The sequence below is a fragment of the Leptodactylus fuscus genome, chromosome 1 (genome assembly GCF_031893055.1).
Source record: "Leptodactylus fuscus isolate aLepFus1 chromosome 1, aLepFus1.hap2, whole genome shotgun sequence".
NCBI classification, from domain to species: domain Eukaryota; kingdom Metazoa; phylum Chordata; class Amphibia; order Anura; family Leptodactylidae; genus Leptodactylus; species Leptodactylus fuscus.
In genome coordinates this window covers 63,448,444-63,472,185 of record NC_134265.1, presented here as the reverse complement: position 1 = coordinate 63,472,185, position 23,742 = coordinate 63,448,444, and the positions used below count along the sequence as shown (strand labels likewise).

The window sequence follows — 23,742 nt, the reverse complement described above, 5'->3', positions numbered from 1 at the left end:
TAAGCAGCCATAAAACACCACATTTCTTTCTTAAAATAAAACTAAAAAATTCTAGACATTACCGAATTGATAACAAATGGTGTAAAAAGAAAGGGAATATTCATCCCAGTACGTTACCTGTGGCATTGGGTCTGCCTCTAAACACGTCATCATATGCTTTCCATTGTTGTGTGACTTGGTACGCATGGATGAAAACTACAATTACAACCACAAGGCAAACTAATGGCACAAGGATAGCTGTAAAGATACCTGCATAGACATTCGGAATAAAACACCTGGAATAGAAAAAACGCAACCATTAGTACAATGTTGTTTATTGCTAACTATTTTACTATTTACCCTAAGATGTATACGGTAAGCTCCCCCTACTGGTGGATCCAGGCATTCAAAAATTTTTACGGGCCTGTCCAGCAGGTATTTTTTATTAAGAGAGTCTCATAATAGGTTTTAAAAATAAAACTAGTAATACTCATCTCGCAATCCTTCGCTCCTCCTGTTCCAATGCTGCCTGGTTCCTATATTTCCAGATCTCTGTGAACAAACAGGAAGCTCCGCTCAGTCGATAAATGGTCATTAACGGGCTGAGCGACATTTCCTGTGGGGTGACCAGGAAGTAGAGACCAGTGGGGAACCTGGGCAGCATCGGAACAGGAATGGCGGGGAATAGGTAGGAGAGTATTGCCTATTATGAGCTTTTTGTAAAAATGTTTTACACATTTGCTATTTTTTATTGCATACAAAGAGAAGAGATTTAACCTTAATACAGAAAAGGATTTGGCTAGTATAATCCTGTGTTATAGAATTCAAACCATAGGAAAACTTTAAGATCTTGACGATAAAAGCGGATTAAAGTAAAACATGTAAATCATATTATTATATATGTACAATGGACCACTCAACAACCAGGAAAGGCGAGAGCAGGTTCAGGAGGGCTGTGGAGATGAATTATTTCTTTCAGCTCCTCAGTTACATTCTCACGCTCTCCATACATGAATTATGATAACTGTTCTACTACGTATTTTCTCAGAAGTCAAGTGCTTTGTTATTCCCGGCAAACACAAACATGTTTTATTGTTTTTTTATCAGGTAAAAGAACTTGCCAAGACTTTCTCTCATACTTACGCACTTTTTCCAGAGGGCATCCTCATAGTAGAATATCAATACTGAATGCAGTCCATTGACTTTAGTGCAAAATATGCAGAAAAGGAGGACAACAACTCTGTAATAGATAATTGTCGTGGTCATCTGTCCAACAAATGATCCCATTCATTCACACAGTGTGGGCTACATATTCTACGTCAGACCACAAGACCCTCTTATAGGATAAATCATGTCTCTGAACACAATGTAAGACTAAGAATAATCTGACATCAGTATAAATGAATGCACCACTACGTATCACATGTATTGTTCCATGCATTCCTTCTCCCCATCTCAATCTAATATGGTGGGTGTGCGAATATATATACAGGCATCAGTAAAGATAACACTGGCTATTTTTCACTTTTTATATTTTATCATGAACTTTGTTTTCCAAAAATGTTTATAGAAAAAAATACTCTTTTCTGTCCTTTAAATAAGTGTTACTAAAATTAAGATCAACCAACAATCTGAATCTTAAGGGGCTGCAACATCCTCAGACTAAGCCTATCCAACATCCTCAGACTAAGGCTATCCAACATCCTCAGACTAAGGCTATCAAACATCCTCAGACTAAGGCTATCCAACATCCTCAGACTAAGCCTATCCAACATCCTCAGACTAAAGCTATCCAACATCCTCAGACTAAGCCTATCCAACATCCTCAGACTAAGCCTATCCAACATCCTCAGACTAAGGCTATCCAACATCCTCAGACTAAGTCTATCCAACATCCTCAGACTAAGCCTATCCAACATCCTCAGACTAAAGCTATCCAACATCTTCAGACTAAGTCTATCCAACATCCTCAGACTAAGCATATCCAACATCCTCAGACTAAAGCTATCCAACATCCTCAGACTAAGCCTATCCAACATCCTCAGACTAAGCCTATCCAACATCCTCAGACTAAGGCTATCCAACATCCTCAGACTAAGCCTATCCAACATCCTCAGACTAAAGCTATCCAACATCCTCAGACTAAGCCTATCCAACATCCTCAGACTAAGCCTATCCAACATCCTCAGACTAAGCCTATCCAACATCCTCAGACTAAGGCTATCAAACATCCTCAGACTAAGGCTATCCAACATCCTCAGACTAAGCCTATCCAACATCCTCAGACTAAGCCTATCCAACATCCTCAGACTAAAGCTATCCAACATCTTCAGACTAAGGCTATCCAACATCCTCAGACTAAGCCTATCCAACATCCTCAGACTAAGCCTATCCAACATCCTCAGACTAAGCCTATCCAACATCCTCAGACTAAGGCTATCCAACATCCTCAGACTAAGCCTATCCAACATCCTCAGACTAAAGCTATCCAACATCCTCAGACTAAGCCTATCCAACATCCTCAGACTAAGCCTATCCAACATCCTCAGACTAAGCCTATCCAACATCCTCAGACTAAGGCTATCAAACATCCTCAGACTAAGGCTATCCAACATCCTCAGACTAAGCCTATCCAACATCCTCAGACTAAAGCTATCCAACATCCTCAGACTAAGGCTATCCAACATCCTCAGACTAAGCCTATCCAACATCCTCAGACTAAAGCTATCCAACATCCTCAGACTAAGCCTATCCAACATCCTCAGACTAAGCCTATCCAACATCCTCAGACTAAGGCGATCCAACATCCTCAGACGAAGGTTATCCAACATCCTCAGACTAAGGCTATCCAACATCCTCAGACTAAGCCTATCCAACATCCTCAGACTAAGTGTAACATCTCTGCCTGTTCGGGCCTCTGCGCCACCCTCTGCTCGTGTGCTGCGGCGCAGGAGGCGTGTGCAGTTTGACAATCTGCTTAAGGTTTTTAGTTGCACTGTGTGAACACGGCTCTAGTCCTTAATTGGATTTGCACCACACCCGTCTTCTGCCAAGGTTGCCTCTGTTCATTAAGTGGTTAATCTGTCTTGCCTTTGATTGACAGCTTTTCTTCCTGTCAGGTTCTGGGCGGGTTCTTCCTTCCCTATTTAGTCTTGGCTCACAGTCACACTGGTGCCGGTTATTGCCCTTGCTTTCTGGTATCTCTTGCTGTTATTTACTTGTATGCTTATCCTTGACCTCTGGCTTTCCTACTGACTATTCTCTTGACTCCGATTTGGCACTGCATCGCTCTCTTGTTACCGAACCCTGGCTACCTGACCTCCCTTTGTTGTTGTACGTCTTGTCTGCTTTTTGTGTTTCACGTATTCAGGGAGGGATTGTCCTCGTGGTTGTCGCCTATCACCTAGGATAGGGTCTGGCAATAGGAAGGGAAAGCGGGGGGCCTCAGTTTAGGGCTCAAGGTCCCTTGTGCCCCTCCCTCCAGGGTTCACCAGCAGCTTCTGGGGAATTATCATCTCGCTATTCCCTAACACTAAGCCTATCCAACATCCTCAGACTAAGGCTATCCAACATCCTCAGACTAAGCCTATCCAACATCCTCAGACTAAGGCGATCCAACATCCTCAGACGAAGGCTATCCAACATCCTCAGACTAAGGCTATCCAACATCCTCAGACTAAGGCTATCCAACATCCTCAGACTAAGGCTATCCAACATCCTCAGACTAAGCCTATCCAACATCCTCAGACTAAGGCGATCCAACATCCTCAGACGAAGGTTATCCAACATCCTCAGACTAAGGCTATCCAACATCCTCAGACTAAGGCTATCCAACATCCTCAGACTAAGCCTATCCAACATCCTCAGACTAAGGCTATCCAACATCCTCAGACTAAGGCTATCCAACATCCTCAGACTAAGGCTATCCAACAACCTCAGCCTAAGGCTATAAAACATCCTCAGCCTAAGCGTATTCAACATCCTCAGACTAAGGCTATAAAACATCCTCAGACTAAGGCTATCCAACATCCTCAGACTAAGGCTATCCAACATCCTCAGACTAAGGCTATCCAACATCCTCAGACTAAGGCTATTCAACATCCTCAGACTAAGGCCTTATTCACATGTCCACATTTTTGCATGACGTCAATGAAAATCACAGACTGTAAGTAGATCCATTTATTTTAATAGGCGCATGTCTATAGAAAAAGAATGGAGACCTGTTCCATTTTGTGGACGATGGAGCTCATAAAAATTTATGGATCTGGGAAAATCACAGGCAACACACACTGCTATCCATGTGCTGTCCATTTTTCACAGACCCATAGACAATAGAAAAAGGAGAGAGGAAAACTGGTGGCCTCCCGTCTCCAGAAACACTGAATTGGAACATCACCAGGAAATCAGAAAATGATGTGACCGCCCCAAGCATGTGGAGAAGCTGCTTTTTTTTTGCATATTTTGCTTCATTTTTTTGAGCCAAACCTAGGAACAGCTGCAAACGGGATGGGAAATATAAAGGAAACTCTTATGCGTTTTCCCTGCTGGCTTTAGCTAAAAAAAAAAATGCAGCAAATTCTGCAGCAAATAAAGCAGTTTTTCTGCAACGTGGGGCTTTAGCCTAAATGTTCCTCTTTTTGATATTGGGAATAGATATTGATAGTTGAAATGTAACTATATTGTTACACAATCTGCTGTGTCCTTAGTTATATATTTGACCCAGACTTATATAATATGTCATATTTGGTGACTTTTAGGCATTATAATCAGGACTATATTCAGATAATGTTTGTGCTAATATTTTATAACATATTCAACCATATAGATGCAAACAAATGTTCAACTTTCGCCCAGTAAACTATAAGTGTCCCTCTCTGACAGTCCAACATATTGTGGTTTATGGATTGGCATCTTACAGTCAGTCCTAACCTACATTACTGAAGGGAAAGGTCAAGTCTACAATTCACAGACACTCATGGAAGTGCTCAGCGTTCTCATGGTATGTCCTGAGCTCTGCAGACTTCAGGGGTAATACGCTGTGAATTTCATGAGAAATGTCTCCAATTTTTGCCACTGACTACAAATGGCGGAGAGACTTTTGGTCTGTGCTGGTAGAACAGGTAAAGGTTTATATTTGTTATATCACCAATGTTTGTATCTGTTTTGACTCATAAGGGGTATTCCCATCTGTGACATTTATGGCATAGCCACAGAAAACCTCTGCAGTAGCCTAACAGGTATAAGAGCTAAAGGGTTGTGTTTTATTAATTTTGATACCTTAAGTGGAGATTTAGGACAGAGCAACATATACAAAGTAATGCTACATTCACAGGACAGAGCCATGCACTCAACTGTGAAAAAAGTACCAAGTGCACACCCAAGGGTAATCCAATTTCATGGATACCTCGCTTTACTGCGCCCCTTGTGTCTCATAGGCGTGAGTCTATTGAAGGATCCGTGTACTCGGTGTGAGAACTGACAGGTGCTGTTTTTTCTCGTATCTTCACATGGGCCACAAAACAACAGTCATGTGAATAGATCCATTAAAGTCTACGGAGCCGTGGGCTGGCCAGTAATACAACAAATAGCCCATGGCCGATGAACCCTAAAGTGTGGATGAACCCTAACCCTATACTGCAATAACTTCACTATAGAGTGCTATAGATACAGCATGAAACAATTGTTCTTTCTTCCCGTCTAGCCCAAATACATCTTTTGTCACCTAAAATTGTTACTGCCTATTTAACATGACATCACAATGCTCCAAGAAGTGTTTATGTGTTGAAGCTTGCTCTACGTTCACCTAGAATGACTTTAGTTTGGCACAGAGATAGCAAGTGTCTAAACATGCCTAGATATTGTAGCAATCTTCCTTCTTCCTTTAACTAGATTCCACCAAGCCTTTACCTCCTGGCATGTAATATTACCACTCATTTAAGTTCCTTATATTGCTTAAGACATTTAGAAAACTAATTATAAGCTGCAGAACAAATGACAATACTCCTAGCTCAGCTAATGGAGTTTTAGATAATACATTTACCGACATCTATTTTTTTCTGCATATATGGGTTTTTTCTTAAGTAGCCTTGTTTTTAACCTGTTTATGCCCAGAAGTTATATTTGTTCATTTTCATCATCACTGGCTGTATTGAAGCGGTAACTTAATAGCATCCAAGATTACTTTTAGAAAAACACAAAGTAACCACCAAAAGCTATTGTTGGAATGACACAAGTAATATAAAAAGGTACAGTTATAGAAACTCTGGCATAGTTAGGAGAGGAGGTGCTGGTGGGTCAGGAGCTCTGGGAACTTTGTGCGCCACGGAGGTGCCAACAATTCACTCTAGCACCAGAGTTTAGAATATTTGCTGAATATTTTTAGCTTATTAAAACAAATATTTAGAGGTTAGGGCAGCAAACTGAATTTTTGCTCAAGTGAAAGAAAAATAACAATCACCCCGCTAAAACTTAACTACATAGCAGGCTAAGCTGCAAAGTTTTGTAGAAACTCAGTGTTTTGTGTTGTAGATTTTGTTGCGTTTTTTTCTTTTTTTTAGCCAAAGTCAGGAGCGGATTTAAAAGAAGGGAATCGTCTTCCTTCATATTTTTTAATTCTTTTCAAGCCACTTCTGGCTCAAAAATCTGCAACAAAAACATAGAGTTCCCACAATTTTGTCAGGATTTCAGCTCCCCTTTTGTCTCCTCTCCCCTCCACTTCCTAGTTTTCAGCTCAATACAGCACAGAGCTGATGCTTCTTGTATATGGTCCAGTTATCTCTCGATTTACATCCAAAGAAAACAGACACTGTTTCAAGAAACCTATCTAGCCCTTATCAGCTGTCATAAACTGAAAACTATTAGAGATGAGCGAACAGTGAAATATTCGAGATTCAATATTCGTTTCGAGTAGAGTCTCAATATTCAACTACTTGATCGAATATCGAATCCCATTATAGTCTAAGGGAAAAAATGCTTGTTTCAGGGGAAACCACTATTCGACTAAAGGAGAGTCACCAAGTCCACAAATAGCAGAAGAGTGTTTAGGAAGAGCGCTGTGCACTTAAAGCGCACAGACCCCATTATAGTCTATGTCTATCGGGTCCGTGCGCTTTAAGAGCACAGCGCTTGCAATTGCGCTGCTAAAAAGTCAGTTCCCTCGTAACCGCAAGCTGCCAGCTCTCCCGACTAGCAAAGACAAGCTTGCTGCAAATCAATGCTGGTTCTGCAGCAGGCTCGTCCTTGCTAGTCAGGAGAGCTGGCGCTTGCTGTTACAAGGGAGCTTACTTTTTTGTCATAGGAATGCATTGACCAGCGTTGATTGGCCAGTGTACAGCATTCGGTCAATCAACGCTGGTTCCACCGCAGGTTTGTCTGTGAGGAGGCGGAGTCTAATATCGGACCACAATGGAGACTGCTGTGGTCCGATCTTAAACTCCGCCTCCTCACAGACGAGACTCTGGCAGAACCGGCGTTGATTGGCCGAATGCTGTACACTGGCCAATCAACGCTAGTCAATGGATTCCTATGAGAAAAAGTCCCCTCCCTTGTAACAGCAAGCTGCCAGCTCTCCCGACTAGCAAGGACGAGCCTGCTGCAGAACCAGTGTTGATTGGCCAAATACTATACTCTGTATAGCATTTGGCCAATCAACGCTGGTTCTGAATCGGATATTTACTGCGAATAGCTAGTAGTATTCGATCAAGTACGAATATTTCGAATACCATAGTATTTGATCGAATACCCACTCGATCGAATACTACGCGCTCATCTCTAAAAACTATATGTTGAAAGAGGAAGATAAGAAAATAGAGATGCCACGAGCAGGAATAGTTCTGTAACATTGGCAACCTGTTGAAAACACAGAGAGATTTTATTGAAAAATCTGAAAAATGGAGTAAGATCTTCAGTTACCTTAAGTCTGAATATGATCTTTGAGGTGCGAATACCCCTTTAAAGGTTTCAGGTTTAATTTTGCAGGGTTTGGAGTTATGTATATTATAAGGCTGTTCACACATTCATTAAAAAAAGCCTATATACTTACCTAGAGGCAAGTTTATTGAGTCTTGTCCGAGGTCTGGCACATATGCAGTGAAGCCAAGGAGTTCTTCCCTGGTTTCACCAAACAACTGCACAGGCACAATGAACAGAGACCCTAGGTAAATATAAAGTACCCCAAATCACCCTGACTGGTTCCCTTTAAAGTAAAGGTTCCCTCTAAATACTGCCACCACAACAGTATTGAACTATAAGCACAGTCAGATAACCAGGTTTTCGGTGACTAAAAAACTCGCTATCTGCTTGCTAGTTGGTGTCTCCATTTCTAATATGTTAATGAGCAGTTTGGTGCAAAGAGGCGCATCGCCCTGGCTCCCACTGCACCAAGGAGATACTGCCCTGATCTGACAGGCCCTGATAGTGTACATATAAAGGCTCAAACTGCCCACTGAGCTATTGGTGAATTTCTTGGTGGGCCCAGCCCCCACTGCTGCTTTTTTTAGTAGGCCGTTGCTGGCTGGACTACTCCAGACACTAACAGACGCTATCAATTTACCGATCCCCACTCCTGCCCACAGTAGACTTCTCTACCTACTGCAGTTTGTGCCTAAATTATAATGTAGTGTGCACCCCTAACCTAAATTTAGTGCATCCTCTAGGGTCCATGTGCCTAAACTCCACACCGGATCCTTGCTGGTGTAGAATTTTGTCATCATTTATGCTAGAAGACTGGCAAAATGACGATAAATCTGATGGGGCCAGGAAAGTGGTGTGATTTTTTTATAGTTTGCATGTCAGTAGCAGTAGAATCAATTCCAATGGCGGGCCCTAGACATCTCAATCAGACACTGTACATATCAGTCAAAGCAGGGAAAAGCGAGGGAATGGGAGCAACAGGGGCACCAATTGGGAAGCTGAAATAAACACCTTTTTATTAACGTGTACCTTGTATATCTGAGACTACTTCTCCTTTTATAGGGACAGTTCTGATAACAGCCTTCCTTTAAATTACCAGTTAGTAAAAAATATATTAAAAACATCTTTATTTCTACTTACAAATAACATAAGAAATAATGACATTATCAAAGAACATCACTCATCACTACACAATAACACTATTGTACAATTATTGGCAAGTAAAAATCATTTGATGCCCCAGACAAAATAAACACTACAAAAACCACAAATGAATGAGACTGAATGTAAACACTGAAAGTGAGATACGTCCAGGAGGCACTTGCCAATGGGGACTGTGAGTCAATCGGTTGACTGTAGTGATTGATAGAACTGGGAACTTAGAAAATTCTGAAATGTGTTCAGTTTGTGATTCTTAAGGCATTTAACAGGCAATTACTGAGCTGCTGTTAACAGCATTCAGAGATATGCTTTACAGCAGACACATGGTTCACAGGTCCATGTGACCCATTGACTTGTAAAGGGAAATTGTGGACACATACTCTGTGAACTGTGCAGGAGGGGACATTGTAAATGGTGTCATCCTGTGTTATCTATTGTGAGAGAGTGAAGGGTGTGGTTTGGGAGGACAGGTATATCCCAGCCAGGCAGCTAAAGGGTGTTTGGTAGAGGCCCACACCAGGGAGGTCAGCTGACTAATCAAGGCCTGATATAGTCTGTGTGTGAAGACTAGCAGTGTGGCACCACACTGACAGAGCTGACCTGTCCAAACTGAATCTAGAAAGCAGGCACTGTGCCACCCGTTGTTGTTGCCAAGGTGGGAGACTGGTAGCCAGGCTTCTGTATAGTCAGGGAACAGTTTTCCTATGTTTAGTGAGTTCTCAGCTGAGAAGGTACTCTAAAGGTAGGTTATCAGTAGTAATCTCCAGGACAAATCCTTTAACATAAAAAGGTTTGATGAATACAGTAGGTCTTTTTCAGAGAACATATTACTTAACTAGCTTATATAACCGGGCTATACTCTTGATTCTTGTATAACATTGTAACACTTGAAGAGGACCTTTCACCATCTGGGGCATACACGGTTTAGTACACAGCTAGAAAGCCATCAGTACACTGAATTCAGCGCACTATCGGCTTTCCCATTTTGTGCCCCCAGTGAAGAGCTATCGGTGCCATTACTGTAGCTCTTCACAAACGCCCTTCTGACAGTGGAGAGCTACGGTACCGGCACCGATAACTCTTCACTGGGGGCACAGAACAAGAAAGCACTGTCGGCTTTCTAGCGGTGTATTAAACCGCATGTGTCCCAGATGGTGAAAAGTCCTCTTTACATGCTAAATAACTTTTTCAGGTAACTTTGCATAAATCAAAAGTACAAATGAATACATGATTTTAAATATTTTTTTAAACCAACATCAAAACTCCTCACTGTGTTTCATTAACATTTTACAAGCAGCTACAGTAAATAAGGAGCTATTTCACCCCAAGTGCTTTATTCAGATCAATATCACAATAAGGGTCCATTCACACGGAGTAACGCCGGGCGTGTATCACAGCCATACACGCCGGCATTACGGCAGACTGCCGAACACTTCCCATTCACTTCAATGGGAGCGCTCATAAACGCCGCTGTTACGAGCGCTCCCACTGAAGTGAATGGGAAGTGTTCGGCAGTCTGCCGTAACGCCGGCGTGTACGGCTGTGATACACGCCTGGCGTTACTCCGTGTGAATGCCCCCTAAGGTTGTAAATATTTTTTCTGTAGGAAAGAGCGTTATGTAGAAAATTCTCCTCTACTTTATGTGCACTGTCTATGACATAAATCACAGCCATTAGTTTGCACTCACCAGCTCAGAAAGCTGAGGCCGGGTTCACACGGAATATTTTGGCTTGTGATTTGGTACGTAGATGCCGTGGGATCTTTTGCGGGCCGTATACGCTCCCATTGTTTTTAATGGGAGCCAATACCGTATATGCGGCGCTATTTTGCAGCTGCCGCAAAATAGCGCCGCGTATACGGTACCGGCTCCCATTGAAATCAATGGGAGCGTATACGGCCCGCAAAAGATCCTGCGGCGTCTACGTACCAAATCACGAGCCAAAATATTCCGTGTGAACCGGGCCTAAGAGAGAACTGAAAATCAGAAATAAAGAAGGCAGAAAGGAAAACTGCTTAAAAAAATCTGAATAAAAGCCATATGATGGCCTGCGCATGTGCATACACTGCACTATTAATTTACATTTGTTGAAAGGTTAGGTAAGCTTTCATTTGGGACCTCAGCAACACTGTGACTCCAGATTGTGAAAGTTGATAATTTGAGTGAGGTCAAGGTGCATAGTAAAAAGTCAGTTAAAGGACACTAGGTGATACATTTGGCTTTTTCCCAATTCAATTGTTAATCATTACAAAAAAGTGCAAACTCATGGTAACTCTAAGTACAACCACAATATAGTCTTTAGGTCAATCTTTTGTTAACATTTACTTTGTATTAAAGAAAATCTTACAAAACATAAAAACTGCACGCTCATCTAGAAACTGGACTGAGGAAGCAATCTGAAAGAAAAGTGGTAACAACAGCAGAGTATACAGGAGTAAGAAAAGTGCAATGTTGGATTCCGCTATTATCCCCTTCACCAGCCTAAACCAACAGGAGTATTATATGATGACTAGAGATGAGCGAACAGTGTTCTATCAAACTCATGTTCGATCGGATATTAGGCTGTTCGGCATGTTCGAATCGAATCGAACACCGCGTGGTAAAGTGCGCCATTACTCGATTCCCCTCCCACCTCCCCTGGCGCCTTTTTTGCTCCAATAACAGCGCAGGGTAGGTGGGACAGGAACTACGACACCGGTGACGTTGAAAAAAGTAGGCAAAACCCATTGGCTGCCGAAAACATGTGACCTCTAATTTAAAAGAACAGCGACGCCCAGCTTCGCGTCATTCTGAGCTTGCAATTCACCGGGGACGGAGGTCTCCGTCCAGTTAGCTAGGGCTTAGATTCTGGGTAGGCAGGGACAGGCTAGGATAGGAAGGAGAAGACAACCAACAGCTCTTATAAGAGCTAAATTCCAGGGAGAAGCTTGTCAGTGTAACGTGGCACTGACGGGCTCAATCGCCGCAACCCAGCTTTCCCAGGATCCTGAATGGAATACACTGTCAGTGTATTCCCGTATACCCGATATATACCCCCGATACCCGTTCCAACGGTGTGCCCCCCCACCTTCACCCCAGAAATACCCTGCAAGTCCCCTAGCAATAGAATTGGGGCTATATACACCCACTATTTTTGCTACTGCCATATAGTGCCATTGTCTCACTGGGAATTCAAAGAATATATTGGGCTTACATATAACTTCAATTCCAGGGAGAAGCTTGTCAGTGTAACGTGGCACTGACGGGCTCAATCGCCGCAACCCAGCTTTTCCAAGATCCTGAATGGAATACACTGACAGTGTATTCCCGTATACCCGATATATACCCCCGATACCCGTTCCAACGGTGTGCCCCCCCACTTTCACCCCAGAAATACCCTGCAAGTCCCCTAGCAATAGAATTGGGGCTATATACACCCACTATTTTTGCTACTGCCATATAGTGCCATTGTCTGACTGGGAATTCAAAGAATATATTGGGGTTACGTGCACCCACAATTTTTGCTACTGGTATATAGTGTTATTGTCTCACTGGGAATTCAAAGAATATATTGGGGATACAAATACCCTCATTTCTTGCTACTGGTATATAGTGCCATTGTCTGACTGGGAATTCAAAGAATATATTGGGGTTACAAATACCCTCATTTCTTGCTACTGGTATATAGTGCCATTGTCTGACTGGGAATTCAAAGAATATATTGGGGTTATAAATACCCTCATTTCTTGCTACTGCCATATAGTGCCAGTTTCTGACTGGTAATTCAAAGAATATATTGGGGTTATAAATACCCTCATTTCTTGCTACTGGTATATAGTGCCATTGTCTGACTGGGAATTCAAAGAATATATTGGGGTTACAAATACCCTCATTTCTTGCTACTGCCATATAGTGCCAGTTTCTGACTGGTAATTCAAAGAATATATTGGGGTTACGTGCACCCACAATTTTTGCTACTGGTATATAGTGCCATTGTCTGACTGGGAATTCAAAGAATATATTGGGGTTATAAATACCCTCATTTCTTGCTACTGGTATATAGTGCCATTGTCTGACTAGGAATTCAAAGAATATATTGGGGTTACAAATACCCTCATTTCTTGCTACTGCCATATAGTGCCAGTCTCTGACTGGTAATTCAAAGAATATATTGGGGTTACGTGCACCCACAATTTTTGCTACTGGTATATAGTGCCATTGTCTGACTGGGAATTCAAAGAATATATTGGGGTTACAAATACCCTCATTTCTTGCTACTGGTATATAGTGCCATTGTCTGACTGGGAATTCAAAGAATATATTGGGGTTACAAATACCCTCATTTCTTGCTACTGGTATATAGTGCCATTGTCTAACTGGGAATTCAAAGAATATATTGGGGTTATAAATACCCTCATTTCTTGCTACTGGTATATAGTGCCATTGTCTGACTGGGAATTCAAAGAATATATTGGGGTTACAAATACCCTCATTTCTTGCTACTGCCATATAGTGCCAGTTTCTGACTGGTAATTCAAAGAATATATTGGGGTTACGTGCACCCACAATTTTTGCTACTGGTATATAGTGCCATTGTCTGACTGGGAATTCAAAGAATATATTGGGGTTACAAATATCCTCATTTCTTGCTACTGGTATATAGTGCCATTGTCTGACTGGGAATTCAAAGAATATATTGGGGTTACAAATACCCTCATTTCTTGCTACTGCCATATAGTGCCAGTTTCTGACTGGTAATTCAAAGAATATATTGGGGTTATAAATACCCTCATTTCTTGCTACTGGTATATAGTGCCATTGTCTGACTGGGAATTCAAAGAATATATTGGGGTTATAAATACCCTCATTTCTTGCTACTGGTATATAGTGCCATTGTCTGACTAGGAATTCAAAGAATATATTGGGGTTACAAATACCCTCATTTCTTGCTACTGCCATATAGTGCCAGTCTCTGACTGGTAATTCAAAGAATATATTGGGGTTACGTGCACCCACAATTTTTGATACTGGTATATAGTGCCATTGTCTGACTGGGAATTCAAAGAATATATTGGGGTTACAAATACCCTCATTTCTTGCTACTGGTATATAGTGCCATTGTCTGACTGGGAATTCAAAGAATATATTGGGGTTACAAATACCCTCATTTCTTGCTACTGGTATATAGTGCCATTGTCTGACTGGGAATTCAAAGAATATATTGGGGTTACAAATACCCTCATTTCTTGCTACTGCCATATAGTGCCAGTTTCTGACTGGTAATTCAAAGAATATATTGGGGTTACGTGCACCCACAATTTTTGCTACTGGTATATAGTGCCATTGTCTGACTGGGAATTCAAAGAATATATTGGGGTTACAAATACCCTCATTTCTTGCTACTGGTATATAGTGCCATTGTCTGACTGGGAATTCAAAGAATATATTGGGGTTACAAATACCCTCATTTCTTGCTACTGGTATATAGTGCCATTGTCTGACTGGGAATTCAAAGAATATATTGGGGTTATAAATACCCTCATTTCTTGCTACTGCCATATAGTGCCAGTTTCTGACTGGTAATTCAAAGAATATATTGGGGTTGTAAATACCCTCATTTCTTGCTACTGGTATATAGTGCCATTGCCTAACTGGGAATTCAAAGAATATATTGGGGTTACAAATACCCTCATTTCTTGCTACTGCCATATAGTGCCAGTTTCTGACTGGCAATTCAAAGAATATATTGGGGTTACGTGCACCCACAATTTTTGCTACTGGTATATAGTGCCATTGTCTGACTGGGAATTCAAAGAATATATTGGGGTTACAAATACCCTCATTTCTTGCTACTGGTATATAGTGCCATTGTCTGACTGGGAATTCAAAGAATATATTGGGGTTACAAATACCCTCATTTCTTGCTACTGCCATATAGTGCCAGTTTCTGACTGGTAATTCAAAGAATATATTGGGGTTATAAATACCCTCATTTCTTGCTACTGGTATGTAGTGCCATTGTCTGACTGGGAATTCAAAGAATATATTGGGGTTATAAATACCCTCATTTCTTGCTACTGGTATATAGTGCCATTGTCTGACTGGGAATTCAAAGAATATATTGGGGGTACAAATACCCTCATTTCTTGCTACTGCCATATAGTGCCAGTTTCTGACTGGTAATTCAAAGAATATATTGGGGTTACGTGCACCCACAATTTTTGCTACTGGTATATAGTGCCATTGTCTGACTGGGAATTCAAAGAATATATTGGGGTTACAAATACCCTCATTTCTTGCTACTGGTATATAGTGCCATTGTCTGACTGGGAATTCAAAGAATATATTGGGGTTACAAATACCCTCATTTCTTGCTACTGCCATATAGTGCCAGTTTCTGACTGGTAATTCAAAGAATATATTGGGGTTATAAATACCCTCATTTCTTGCTACTGGTATATAGTGCCATTGTCTGACTGGGAATTCAAAGAATATATTGGGGTTATAAATACCCTCATTTCTTGCTACTGGTATATAGTGCCATTGTCTGACTGGGAATTCAAAGAATATATTGGGGTTACAAATACCCTCATTTCTTGCTACTGCTATATAGTGCCAGTTTCTGACTGGTAATTCAAAGAATATATTGGGGTTACGTGCACCCACAATTTTTGCTACTGGTATATAGTGCCATTGTCTGACTGGGAATTCAAAGAATATATTGGGGTTACAAATACCCTCATTTCTTGCTACTGGTATATAGTGCCATTGTCTGACTGGGAATTCAAAGAATATATTGGGGTTACAAATACCCTCATTTCTTGCTACTGGTATATAGTGCCATTGTCTGACTGGGAATTCAAAGAATATATTGGGGTTACAAATACCCTCATTTCTTGCTACTGCCATATAGTGCCAGTTTCTGACTGGTAATTCAAAGAATATATTGGGGTTACGTGCACCCACAATTTTTGCTACTGGTATATAGTGCCATTGTCTGACTGGGAATTCAAAGAATATATTGGGGTTACAAATACCCTCATTTCTTGCTACTGGTATATAGTGCCATTGTCTGACTGGGAATTCAAAGAATATATTGGGGTTATAAATACCCTCATTTCTTGCTACTGCCATATAGTGCCAGTTTCTGACTGGTAATTCAAAGAATATATTGGGGTTATAAATACCCTCATTTCTTGCTACTGGTATATAGTGCCATTGTCTGACTGGGAATTCAAAGAATATATTGGGGTTACGTGCACCCACAATTTTTGCTACTGGTATATAGTGCCAATTTCTAACTGGGAATTCAAAATGCGCAAGGCTCCCGGAAAGGGACGTGGACGAGGCCGTGGGCGAGGTCGGGGGAATGGTTCTGGGGAGCAAGGTAGCAGTGAAGCCACAGGGCATCCCGTGCCTACTCCTGTGGGGCAGCAAGCATTGCGCCACTCCACAGTGCCAGGGTTGCTTGCCACATTAACTAAACTGCAGGGTACAAACCTTAGTAGGCCCGAGAACCAGGAACAGGTCTTGCAATGGCTGTCAGAGAACGCTTACAGCACATTGTCCAGCAGCCAGTCAGACTCTGCCTCCTCTCCTCCTATTACCCAACAGTCTTGTCCTCCTTCCTCCCAAAATTCCCAAGCTTCACAGAACAATAACCCCAACTGTCCCTGCTCCCCAGAGCTGTTCTCCGCTCCTTTCATTGTCCCTCAACCTGCCTCTCTCCACGTCACGATTCCACGAACCTAACAGAGGAGCATCTGTGTCCAGATGCTCAAACACTAGAGTCTCCTCCATCTCCGTTCGATTTGGTGGTGGATGACCAGCAACCCACCCTCATCGACGATGATGTGACGCAGTTGCCGTCAGGGCATCCAGTTGACCGGCGCATTGTGCGGGAGGAGGAGATGAGACAGGAGTTGGAAGAGGAAGTGGTGGATGATGAGGACACTGACCCGACCTGGACAGGGGGGATGTCAAGCGGGGAAAGTAGTGTGGATGTTGAGGCAGGTGCAGCACCAAAAAGGGTAGCTAGAGGCAGAGGTCAGCAGCTTAGGCGAAACCAGGCCACACCCGGAATCTCCCAAGATGTTCCAGTTCGTACCCAGCCCCGAAAAACTCCCACCTCGAGGGCACGTTTCGCGAAGGTGTGGAGTTTTTTCAAGGAATGCGCCGAGGACAGATATAGTGTTGTCTGCACAATTTGCCTCTCGAAATTGATTAGGGGCTCTGAGAAGAGCAACCTGTCCACCACTTCAATGCGCCGTCATTTGGAATCCAAGCACTGGAATCAGTGGCAGGCAGCAACGGCAGGACAAAGGCCGCCTGCCGTTCACGCCACTGCCACTGCCTCTGCCTCTGCCACTGCCACTGCTGACTGTGCTGGCGATGCACTCCAGAGGACGAGCCAGGACACCACTTCATCTGCCTCCGCCACTTTGTTGACTTCTCCCTCATCCTCCCCTGTTCCTGTCTTATCTCCTTCTCCTGCACCATCAAAGGCACCATCAGGCGCTTCTTTACAACAACCCACCATCTCTCAGACATTGGAGCGGCGGCAGAAATACACTGCTAACCACCCACACGCGCAAGCCTTGAACGCCAACATCGCTAAACTGCTGGCCCAGGAGATGTTGGCGTTCCGGCTTGTTGAAACTCCCGCCTTCCTGGACCTGATGGCAACTGCGGCACCTCGCTATGCCGTACCTAGCCGTCACTACTTCTCCCGGTGTGCCGTCCCCGCCTTGCACCAGCACGTGTCACTCAACATCAGGCGGGCCCTTAGTTCCGCGCTTTGCAGAAAGGTCCACTTGACCACCGACGCGTGGACAAGTGCATGCGGACAGGGACGCTACATTTCACTGACGGCACACTGGGTGAATGTAGTTGAGGCTGGGACTGCTTCCCAAACTGGCCCGGTGTACCTCGTCTCCCCGCCTAACATTCCTGGCAGGGACACGAGAAGAACACCCCCCTCCTCCTCCTCCTCTACCGCCTCCTCCTCCGCCACCGCCTCCTCCTCCGCTGTTAGATTGACCCCAGCTACGAGTTGGAAACGTTGCAGCACTGGCGTTGGTAGACGTCAGCAGGCTGTGCTGAAGCTGATCAGCTTGGGGGACAGACAGCACACTGCCTCCGAGGTGAGGGATGCCCTCCTCGATGAGACGGCAATATGGTTTGAGCCGCTGCACCTGGGCCCAGGCATGGTCGTTTGTGATAATGGCCGGAACCTGGTAGCAGCTCTGGAGCTTGCCGGACTCCAACATGTCCCATGCCTGGCCCACGTCTTCAACCTAGTGGTGCAACGTTTCCTAAAGAGCTACCCCAATGTTCCAGAGCTACTGGTGAAAGTGCGGCGCATGTGCGCCCACTTTCGCAAGTCGACAGTAGCCGACTTAAAATCTCTCCAGCAACGCCTACATGTGCCACAACACTGGCTTTTGTGCGACGTCCCCACACGCTGGAACTCAACGTTTCAGATGTTGAATAGAGTGGTTGAGCAGCAGAGACCTTTGATGGAATACCAGCTACAAAACCCTAGGGTGCCACAAAGTCAGCTGCCTCAGTTTCACATCCATGAGTGGCCATGGATGAGAGACCTTTGTGACATCCTACGGGTCTTTGAGGAGTCCACAAGGAGGGTGAGCTCTGAGGATGCGATGGTGAGCCTTACAATCCCGCTCTTGTGTGTTCTGAGAGAATCCCTGATTGACATCAGGGATAACTCAGATCACACAGAGGAGTTAGGGATAGCATCCGATCCGTCACAGCTGGAGAGTAGGTCCACACATCTGTCCGCTTCACTGCGTTTAATGGAGGAGGAGGAGGAGGAGGAGGAAGAAGAGTTGTCCGATGATGTGATGGTGATACAGGAGGCTTCCGGGCAACTTCGAACCGTCCCATTGTTGCAGCGCGGATGGGTAGACATGGAGGATGAGGAGGAAATGGAGATTGAACTTTCCGGTGGGGCCAGAGGAGTCATGCCAACTAACACTTTGGCAGACATGGCTGAGTTCATGTTGGGGTGCTTTACAACCGACAAGCGTATTGTCAAAATCATGGAGGACAACCAGTACTGGATCTTTGCTATCCTTGACCCCCGGTATAAAAACAACATCTCGTCTTTTATTCCGGTAGAGGGGAGGGCCAATCGCATCAATGCTTGCCACAGGCAATTGGTGCAGAATATGATGGAGATGTTTCCAGCATGTGCGTTGGCGGCAGGGAGGGCAGTTCCTCCAGTAGGCAACCAAGTTCTCACCGGTCCACACAAACGAGGGGCACACTGTCTAAGGTCTGGGACACCTTGATGGCACCCCCTCGCCAAAGTGCCGCCACGGAGGGTCCTAGTGTCACCAGGCGTGAGAAGTATAGGCGCATGTTGCGGGAATACCTTTCCGACCACAGCCCTGTCCTCTCCGACCCCTCTGCGCCCTACACGTATTGGGTGTCGAAGTTGGACCTGTGGCTTGAACTTGCCCTATATGCCTTGGAGGTGCTGTCCTGTCCTGCCGCCAGCGTCCTATCTGAGAGGGTGTTCAGTGCAGCCGGTGGCATCATCACTGACAAGCGCACCCGTCTGTCAGCTGAGAGTGCCGACCGGCTCACTTTGATAAAAATGAACCACCACTGGATAGAGCCTTCATTTTTGTGCCCACCTGTGTAAAGCACCCCAACATGAAACTCCATGTCTGTACTCAACCTCTCCAATTCCTCCGCATCCTCATACTCATCCACCATAAGCGTTGCACAATTCTGCTAATACTAGGCTCCCTCCACCCTGATTTCCCCCAACTCTGCTGGTTAGAGGCTCCCTCCACCCTGATTTCCACCAACTCTGCTGGTTAGAGGCTCCCTCCACCCTGCTTTCCCACAACTCTGCTGGTTAGAGGCTCCCTCCACCCTGCTTTCCCACAACTCTGCTGGTTAGAGGCTCCCTCCACCCTGCTTTCCCACAACTCTGCTGGTTAGAGGCTCCCTCCACCCTGATTTCCACCAACTCTGCTGGTTAGAGGCTCCCTCCACCCTGCTTTCCCACAACTCTGCTGGTTAGAGGCTCCCTCCACCCTGATTTCCACCAACTCTGCTGGTTAGAGGCTCCCTCCACCATGAATTGGTCCAAACTGGGCTGTTTAGCGGCTCCCTCCACCATGAATTGGTCCAAACTGGGCTGTTTAGAGGCTCCCTCCACCATGAATTGGTCCAAACTGGGGTTTTTAGAGGCTCCCTCCACCATGAATTGGTCCAAACTGGGCTGGTTAGAGGCTCCCTCCACCATGAATTGGTCCAAACTGGGCTGTTTAGCGGCTCCCTCCACCATGAATTGGTCCAAACTGGGCTGTTTAGAGGCTCCCTCCACCATGAATTGGTCCAAACTGGGGTTTTTAGAGGCTCCCTCCACCATGAATTGGTCCAAACTGGGCTGGTTAGAGGCTCCCTCCACCATGAATTTGCCCAAACTGGGCTGTTTAGAGGCTCCCTCCACCATGAATTTGCCCAAACTGGCCTGTTTACAGGCTCCCTCCACCATGAATTGGTCCAAACTGGGGTTGTTAGAGGCTCTCTCCACCATGAATTGGTCCAAACTGGGCTGTTTAGAGGCTCCCTCCACCATGAATTGGTCCAAACTGGGGTTTTTAGAGGCTCCCTCCACCATGAATTGGTCCAAACTGGGGTTTTTAGAGGCTCCCTCCACCATGAATTTGCCCAAACTGGGCTGTTTAGAGGCTCCCTCCACCATGAATTTGCCCAAACTGGGCTGTTTAGAGGCTCCCTCCACCATAAATTGGTCCAAACTGGGGTTTTTTAGAGGCTCCCTCCACCATGAATTTGCCCAAACTGGGCTGTTTAGAGGCTCCCTCCATCATGAATTGGTCCAAACTGGGGTTTTTAGAGGCTCCCTCCACCATGAATTGGTCCAAACTGGGGTTTTTAGAGGCTCCCTCCACCATGAATTGGTCCAAACTGGGGTTTTTAGAGGCTCCCTCCACCATGAATTTGCCCAAACTGGGCTGTTTAGAGGCTCCCTCCACCATGAATTTGCCCAAACTGGGCTGTTTAGAGGCTCCCTCCACCATGAATTGGTCTAAACTGGGGTTTTTAGAGGCTCCCTCCACCATGAATTGGTCCAAACTGGGGGTTTTTAGAGGCTCCCTCCACCATAAATTGGTCCAAACTGGGGTTTTTAGAGGCTCCCTCCACCATGAATTGGTCCAAACTGGGGTTTTTAGAGGCTCCCTCCACCATGAATTTGCCCAAACTGGGCTGTTTAGAGGCTCCCTCCACCATGAATTTGCCCAAACTGAGCTGTTTAGAGGCTCCCTCCACCATGAATTGGTCCAAACTGGGGTTTTTAGAGGCTCCCTCCACCATGAAATGGTCCAAACTGGGGGTTTTTAGAGGCTCCCTCCACCATGAATTTGCCCAAACTGGGCTGTTTAGAGGCTCCTTCCATCATGAATTGGTCCAAACTGGGGTTTTTAGAGGCTCCCTCCACCATGAATTGGTCCAAACTGGGGTTTTTAGAGGCTCCCTCCACCATGAATTGGTCCAAACTGGGCTGTTTAGAGGCTCCCTCCACCATGAATTGGTCCAAACTGGGCTGGTTAGAGGCTCCCTCCACCATGAATTTGCCCAAACTGGGCTGTTTAGAGGCTCCCTCCACCATGAATTTGCCCAAACTGGCCTGTTTAGAGGCTCCCTCCACCATGAATTGGTCCAAACTGGGGTTTTTAGAGGCTCTCTCCACCATGAATTGGTCCAAACTGGGCTGGTTAGAGGCTCCCTCCACCATGAATTGGTCCAAACTGGGGTTTTTAGAGGCTCCCTCCACCATGAATTGGTCCAAACTGGGGTTTTTAGAGGCTCCCTCCACCATGAATTGGTCCAAACTGGGGGTTTTTAGAGGCTCCCTCCACCATGAATTTGCCCAAACTGGGCTGTTTAGAGGCTCCCTCCATCATGAATTGGTCCAAACTGGGGTTTTTAGAGGCTCCCTCCACCATGAATTGGTCCAAACTGGGGTTTTTAGAGGCTCCCTCCACCATGAATTGGTCCAAACTGGGGTTTTTAGAGGCTCCCTCCACCATGAATTTGCCCAAACTGGGCTGTTTAGAGGCTCCCTCCACCATGAATTTGCCCAAACTGGGCTGTTTAGAGGCTCCCTCCACCATGAATTGGTCCAAACTCGGGTTTTTTAGAGGCTCCCTCCACCATGAATTTGCCCAAACTGGGCTGTTTAGAGGCTCCCTCCATCATGAATTGGTCCAAACTGGGGTTTTTAGAGGCTCCCTCCACCATGAATTGGTCCAAACTGGGGGTTTTTAGAGGCTCCCTCCACCATAAATTGGTCCAAACTGGGGTTTTTAGAGGTTCCCTCCACCATGAATTGGTCCAAACTGGGGTTTTTAGAGGCTCCCTCCACCATGAATTGGTCCAAACTGGGGTTTTTAGAGGCTCCCTCCACCATGAATTGGTCCAAACTGGGGTTTTTAGAGGCTCCCTCCACCATGAATTTGCCCAAACTGGGCTGTTTAGAGGCTCCCTCCACCATAATTTTGCCCAAACTGAGCTGTTTAGAGGCTCCCTCCACCATGAATTGGTCCAAACTGGGGTTTTTAGAGGCTCCCTCCACCATGAATTGGTCCAAACTGGGGGTTTTTAGAGGCTCCCTCCACCATGAATTTGCCCAAACTGGGCTGTTTAGAGGCTCCCTCCATCATGAATTGGTCCAAACTGGGGTTTTTAGAGGCTCCCTCCACCATGAATTGGTCCAAACTGGGGTTTTTAGAGGCTCCCTCCACCATGAATTGGTCCAAACTGGGCTGTTTAGAGGCTCCCTCCACCATGAATTGGTCCAAACTGGGGTTTTTAGAGGCTCCCTCCACCATGAATTGGTCCAAACTGGGGTTTTTAGAGGCTCCCTCCACCATGAATTTGCCCAATCTGGGCTGTTTAGAGGCTCCCTCCACCATGAATTTGCCCAAACTGGGCTGTTTAGAGGCTCCCTCCACCATGAATTGGTCCAAACTGGGGGTTTTAGAGGTTCCCTCCACCATGAATTGGTCCAAACTGGGGGTTTTTAGAGGCTCCCTCCACCATGAATTTGCCCAAACTGGGCTGTTTAGAGGATCCCTCCACCATGAATTGGTCCAAATTGGGGTTTTTAGAGGCTCCCTCCACCATGAATTTGCCCAAACTGGGCTGTTTAGAGGCTCCCTCCACCATGAATTTGCCCAAACTGAGCTGTTTAGAGGCTCCCTCCACCATGAATTGGTCCAAACTGGGGTTTTTAGAGGCTCCCTCCACCATGAATTGGTCCAAACTGGGTTTTTTTTAGAGGCTCCCTCCACCATGAATTTGCCCAAACTGGGGTTTTTAGAGGCTCCCTCCACCATGAATTGGTCCAAACTGGGGTTTTTAGAGGCTCCCTCCACCATGAATTGGTCCAAACTGGGGTTTTTAGAGGCTCCCTCCACCATGAATTGGTCCAAACTGGGGTTTTTAGAGGCTCCCTCCACCATGAATTGGTCCAAACTGGGGTTTTTTTAGAGGCTCCCTCCACCATGAATTTGCCCAAACTGGGCTGTTTAGAGGCTCCCTCCATCATGAATTGGTCCAAACTGGGGTTTTTAGAGGCTCCCTCCACCATGAATTGGTCCAAACTGGGGTTTTTAGAGGCTCCCTCCACCATGAATTGGTCCAAACTGGG

At 45.0% G+C, this 23,742-nt stretch overlaps 1 protein-coding gene across 2 annotated transcripts in view; it reads right to left on the bottom strand.

Moving 5' to 3' along the window:
* The window catches only part of ADGRV1 (adhesion G protein-coupled receptor V1), a 355,871-nt gene that overhangs the window by 11,273 nt on the left and 320,856 nt on the right, over nt 1-23,742 (bottom strand). For both annotated transcript variants that reach the window (XM_075271519.1, XM_075271528.1), the window contains one exon: nt 118-275. In XM_075271519.1, the coding sequence (XP_075127620.1) occupies nt 118-275 (158 nt within the window). The remainder of the gene's footprint in view (nt 1-117; nt 276-23,742) is intronic.